Source organism: Narcine bancroftii, chromosome 1, assembly GCF_036971445.1.
Source record: "Narcine bancroftii isolate sNarBan1 chromosome 1, sNarBan1.hap1, whole genome shotgun sequence".
Lineage (NCBI taxonomy): Eukaryota > Metazoa > Chordata > Chondrichthyes > Torpediniformes > Narcinidae > Narcine > Narcine bancroftii.
Window position 1 is genome coordinate 472,267,442 of NC_091469.1, and position 5,411 is coordinate 472,272,852.

Below are 5,411 nucleotides of genomic sequence, written 5' to 3' on the forward strand. Positions count from 1 at the left end.
CTCTCTCTAGTCATGGCCTGCTTTCTCTCCGTGATCTCTGCCTGGTTTCTCTCCATAGTCTCTTGTTCTTTTCTTTTCCTGGTCTCTGATTGGTTTCTCTCCCTGTTCTCTGCCTGCTTCTCACCTTGGTCTCAGCCTGCTTTTTCTCCCTGGTCTCTGCCAGTTTCACTCTGTGGTCTCTGCCTGCTTTCTCTCCCTGGTCTCTGCCTGGCATCACTCAATGGTCTCTGTCCGCATTCTCTCCCTTGTCCCTGTCTGGCTTCTCTCCCTGCTCTCTGCATGGTTTCTCTCCTAGCCTTCTCTCCCTTATTTCTATCCCTGGTCTCACCCTCGTTTCTCCACCTGGTCATTGCCTGCTTTCTCTCCCTGGTCTCTTCCTGCTTTCTCTCCCTTGTCTCTTCTTGCTTTCTGTTCCTGGTTTCTGCCTGGCTTCTCTCACTGCTCTCTGCCTGCTTTCTTTCCTTGGTCTCTGCCTGCTATCTGTCCCTGGTCTCATCCTACTTTCTCTCCCTGGTTTCTGTCTGGCTTCTCTCACTGGTCTCTGCCAGCTTTCTGTCTCAGGTCTCTGCCTGGCTTCTCTTCCTGGTCTCTTCCTGCTTTTTCTCCCTGTTCTCTGCCTGGCTCCTCTCACTGGTCTCTGCTTGGTGTCTGACCCTGGTATCTGCCTGGCTTCACTCATTGGTCTCTGCCTACTTTCTCACCTTGGTCTGTGCCTGCTTTCTCTCCCTGGTCTCTGATTGGTTTCGCTCCCTGTTCTCTGCCTGTTTCTCACCCTGGAATCTGCCTGTTTTCTGTCCCTTGTCTCTGCCTGCCTTCTCACCTTGTTCTCTGCCTGGTTTCTCTCACTCGTCTCTGCCACCTTTCTCTCGCTGGTTTCTCTTCCTGGTCACTGCCTCCTTTCTCTCCCTAGTCTCTGCCTGGCATCTCTCACGGGTCCCTGTTTGGCTTCTCTCCCTTGATTCTGTCTGGCTTCTCTCGCTGGTCTCTACTTCCTTAATCTCCCTCGTCTCTGACTGGCATCTCACTGGTCTCTGCCTGCTTTCTCTCTCTGGTCATTGCCTGCTTTCTCTCTATTGTCTCTTCCAGCTTTCTCACCCTGTTCTCTGCCTGGCTTCTCTCATTAGTCTCTGCCTTGTCTCTGTCCCTGGTTTCACTCACTGTTCTCTGCCTGGTTTATCTACATGGTCTCTGCCTCCTTTCTCACATTTGTTCTCTGCCTTGTTTCTCTCCTTGTCTCTGCTTGGTTTCTCACCCTGATCTGTGCTTGGTTTCTATCCTTTGTCTCTTCCTGGTTTCATTCACTGGTCTCTGCTTGGTTTCTGTCCATGGTCTCTGATTGGTTTCTCTCCCTGTTCTCTGCCTGCTTTTCTCACTGCTCTGTCCTGCTTTCTCTCCCCGGTCTCTGCCTGCTTTCCCTCCCTCGTCTCTTCCTGCTTTCACTGCCTGCTCTCTGCCTGCTTTCTCAACTTGGTCTCTGCCTGATATCACTCCATGGTCTCTGCCTGATTTCTCTCCCTGGTCTCTGCCTGCTTTCTTTTTTGTCTCTTCTTGGTTTCTATCCCTGCTCTCTGGCAGGCTTTCTCTCACTTGTGTCTGCCTGCTTTCTCTCTCTGGTCACTGCCTGCTTTTTCTTCCTGGTCTCTGCCTGGTCTCTCTCTCTGGTTTCTGTTATCTGTCTGCTTCCTCTCCCTTGACTCTGACTAGTTTCTCTTCCTGGTCTGTTCCTGGTTTTTCTCCGTGGACTCTGGCTGGTTTCTCTCCTGGTCTCTTGCTGCATTCTTGCTGGTCTCTTCTTGGTTTCTCTCCCTGGTCTCTGTCTGGTTTCTATACCTGGTCTCTGCCTGTTTTCTCTCCTTGTTCTCTGTCTGCATTCTCTCCCTGGTCTCTGCCATGCTTTCACTCCCTGCTGTCTGCCTGATTTCTCTCCATGGTCTCTGCCTTTTCACTCTCCCTGGTCTCTGGTTGCATTCTCTCCCGGGTTTCTTCTTGGTTTCTCTCCCTGGTCTCTGGCAGCTTTCTATACCTGGTCTCTGCCTGCTTTTTCTCCCTGGTTTCTGCCTGATCTCTCTCCATGGTCTGTGCCTGTTTTCTTTACTTGGTCTCTGGTTGAATTCTCTCCCTGGTCTCTGCCTAGTTTCTTTTCCTGGTCTTCCTTTCTCTCCCTGTTCTCTTCCTGGCTCCTTTCACTAGCCTCTGGCTGGTTTCTCTCCTCATCTCTGCTTGGTTTCTGTTGCTTTTCTCTGCTTGGTTTCTCTCCCTTGTCTGTCTGATTTCATTTACTGGTCTCTGCCTGGTTTCTCACCATGGTCTCTGCCTGGTTTCTCTCGTTGGTCTCTGCCTGCTTTCTCTCCGTGGTTTCTTCCTCCTTTCTCTCTTTGGTCTCTGTCTGCTCTTTATGCATGGTCTCTGCCTTCTTTCTCACCTTTTTCTCTGCCTGGTTTCTCTCCCTAGTCTCTTCTTCCTTACTCTCCCTGGTCTCTTCCTGGTTTCTCACCCTGGTCTCAGCTTCCCTTCTCTCCCTGGTCTCTGCCTGGCATCTCTCACTTGATAATGTCAGCCTTCTCTCCCTGATCTCTGCCTGGTTTCTCTCCATGGTCCCTGCCCGCTTTCTCTCCATGTATCTGCCAGGCTTTCGCTCACTGGTCTCTGCCTGCTTTCGCTCTCTGCTCTCTGCCTGTTTTCTCTCCCTGTTCTCTGCCAGTTTCTCTCCCTGGTCTCTCCCTGTTTTCGCTCCATCGTCTCTGCCTGTATTCCCTCCCTGGCCTCTGCCTGGTTTCTCTGCATGTTCTCTGCCTGGTTTCTCTCACTGCTTTCTGCCTGCTTTCTCTCTGTGCTCTCTGCCTTGCTTCTCTCTCTGGTCTCTGCCTGGCATCACTCATTGGTCTCTGTCCGCATTCTCTCCCTGGTCCCTGTCTGGCTTCCCTCCCTGTTCACTGCATGGTTTCTCTCCTTTGTTTCTATCCCTGATTTCTATCCCTGGTCTCAGCCTCGTTTCTCTACATGGTCTCTGCCTGCTTTCAATCCTTGGTCTCTTCCTGCTTTCTCTCCCTTGACTCTTCTTGCTTTTTCTCCATGATTTCTGCCTGGCTTCTCTCACTGGTCTCTGCCTGGTTTCTGGCTCTGGTCTCTACCTGCCTTCTCTTCCTGGTCTCTGCCTAGTTTCTCTCCCTGCTCTCCACCTGCAATCTCAACTTAGTATCTGCCTGCTTTCTCTCCCTGGTCTCTGCCTTTTTTCTCTCTCTCTGGTCTCTGACCGGTTCTCTCCCTGATCTCTACATTGTTTCTTTCCCTGTACTGTGTCTGCCTTCTCTCTCTGGTTTCTGCCTGGCTTCTCTCACTTGTCTCTGCCTGGTTTCTGTCCATGGTCCCTGATTGGTTTCTTTCGCTTGTCTCTACCTCCTTTCTCTCCCTTATCTTTTCCTGGCATCTCTCACTGGGGTCCGTCCGCCTTCTCTCCCTTGCCCCAGTCTGGCTTCTCTCCCTGCTCTCTGAATGGTTTCTCACCCAGCCTTCTCTCCCTTATTTCTATCCCTGGTCTCAGCCTCTTTTCTCCACCTCATCACTGCCTGCTTTCTCTCCCTGTTCTCTGCCTGGCTCCTCTCACTAGTCTCCGCCTGGTGTCTTTCCCTGGTATCTGCCTGGCTTCACTCACTGGTCTCTGTCTGGTTTTTCTGCAGGGTCTACACCTGCTTTCTCACATTTTTCTCTGCTTTTTTCTCTCCTCATCTCTGCTTGGATTCTCACCCTGTTCTCTGCTTGGTTTTTCTCCCTGGTCTCTGCTTGATTTGTCACCCTGTTCTCTGCTTTGTTTCTCTATCTTGTTTCTGCATTGTTTCATTCACTGGTCTCTGCCTGCTTTCTGTCCGTGGTCTCAGATTGGTTTCTCTCCCTATTCTCTGCCTGCTTTCTTAGCTTGGTCTCTGCCTGCTTTCTCTCACTGGTCTCTGTTCGCCTTCTCTCCCTTGTCCCAGTCTGGCTTCTCTCCCTGGACACTGCATGGATTCTCTCCTTGCCTTCTCTCCCTGATTTCTATCCCTGGTCTCAGCCTCTTTTCTCTACCTGGTCTCTGCCTGCTTTCTCTCCCTTGTCTCTGCCTGCTATCTGTCCCTGGTCTCATCCTACTTTCTCTCCCTGGTTTCTGCCTGGCTTCACTCACTGGTCTCTGCCAGCTTTCTGTCTCAGGTCTCTGCCAGGTTTCTATACCTGGGCTCTGCCTGCTTTCTCTCCCTGGTCTCTGCCTGATCTCTCTCCATGGTCTGTGCTTGTTTTCTCTCTTTGGTCTCTGGCTGCATTCTCTCCCTGGTCTCTGCCTAGTTTGTCTCCCTGGTCTCTGACAGGCTTTCACTCCTTGGTCTTTGCCTGGTTTCTTTCCCTGCTCTCTACATATTTTCTCTCCCTGGTCTCTTCCTGGCTTCTCTCCCTGGTCTCTTGTATCTGCCTGCTTCCTCTTGCTGATCTATGCATGGATTCTTTCACAGGTGTCTTCCTAGTTTTTCTCGCTGGTCTCTTGCTGGTTTCTCTCCTTGGTCTTTGCCTGGTTGCTTTACCTGGTGTCTGCCTGATTTCTCTCCCTGGATCCTGCCTGCTTTCTCTCTCTCTCTCTCTGGTCTCTTCCTGTTTTCTCTCCCTGGTTTCTCTCCCTGGTCTCTGCATGCTTTCTCTATCTTGTCTCAGCTTGCTTTCTCTCCCTGGTCTCTGGCTGCATTCTTTCCCTGTTCTCTTCTTGGTTTCTCTCCCTAGTCTCTGCCTTGTTTCCGTCCATGGTCTCTGATTGGTTTCTCTCCCTGTCCTCTGCCTGTTTTCTCACCTTGGTATCTGCCTGGCTTCTCTCCCTGATCTCTGCTTGGTTTCTCTTGCTGGTCTCTGCCTGCTTTCTCTTTTTTGTCTATTCCTGGTTTCTATCCCTGCTCTCTTGCAGGCTTTTTCTCACTGGTCTCTGCCTCATTTCTCTCCATGGTCTGTGCCCCCTTTCTCTCCCTGGTCTCTGCTTGGTTTCTCTTCCTGGTCGCTGACTGCTTCACTCACTGGTCTCTGCCTGGTTTACATCCAGGTTCTATACCTGCTTCCTCACCTTGTTCTCTGCTTTGTTTCTCTCTGTTGTTTCTGCCTTGTTTCATTCACTGGTCTCCACCTGGTTTCTGTCCGTGGTCTCTGATTGGTTTCTCTCCCTGGTTGTAAGTGTGAGGTTATCCACTTTGACAAGAAAAATAAAAGAGCTGAATATTATTTAAAGGGTGAAAACTACAGCATGCTGTTGTGCAGAGGGACTTGGGAGTGCTTGTACATGAATCGCAAAAAGGTTAGGTTGCAGGTGCAGCAAGTTATTAAGAAGGCAAATGGAATGTTGGCCTTCATCGCTAGAGGAATTGAATTCAGGAGTAGGGAGGTAATGTTGCAACTGTATAAGGTAC

At 50.7% G+C, this 5,411-nt stretch overlaps 1 protein-coding gene across 1 annotated transcript; it reads right to left on the reverse strand.

Annotated features, from left to right (window-relative positions):
• Positions 1 to 3,934: 3,934 nt before the first annotated feature.
• Positions 3,935 to 4,955, reverse strand: LOC138761336 (immunoglobulin G-binding protein A-like). Its single transcript, XM_069933313.1, has 2 exons — positions 4,917 to 4,955; positions 3,935 to 4,456 (listed from the first exon to the last, which is right to left on the reverse strand). Exons 1-2 carry the CDS (start codon positions 4,953 to 4,955, stop codon positions 3,935 to 3,937), a joined length of 561 nt encoding a protein of 186 aa, XP_069789414.1.
• Between the last annotated feature and the right edge of the window lie 456 nt (positions 4,956 to 5,411).

Excerpts from the sequence above, each read along its gene's own strand:
- LOC138761336 (XM_069933313.1), bottom strand. The coding sequence starts at position 4,955 with ATGGAGAGAAATGAGGCAGAGACCAGTGAGAAAAAGCCT. Across the intron at positions 4,457-4,916 it reads AGACCAGTGAGAAAAAGCCT|ATCAGCAAGAGGAAGCAGGC; the intron begins GCAAGAGAGCAG and ends ATCCATGCATAG.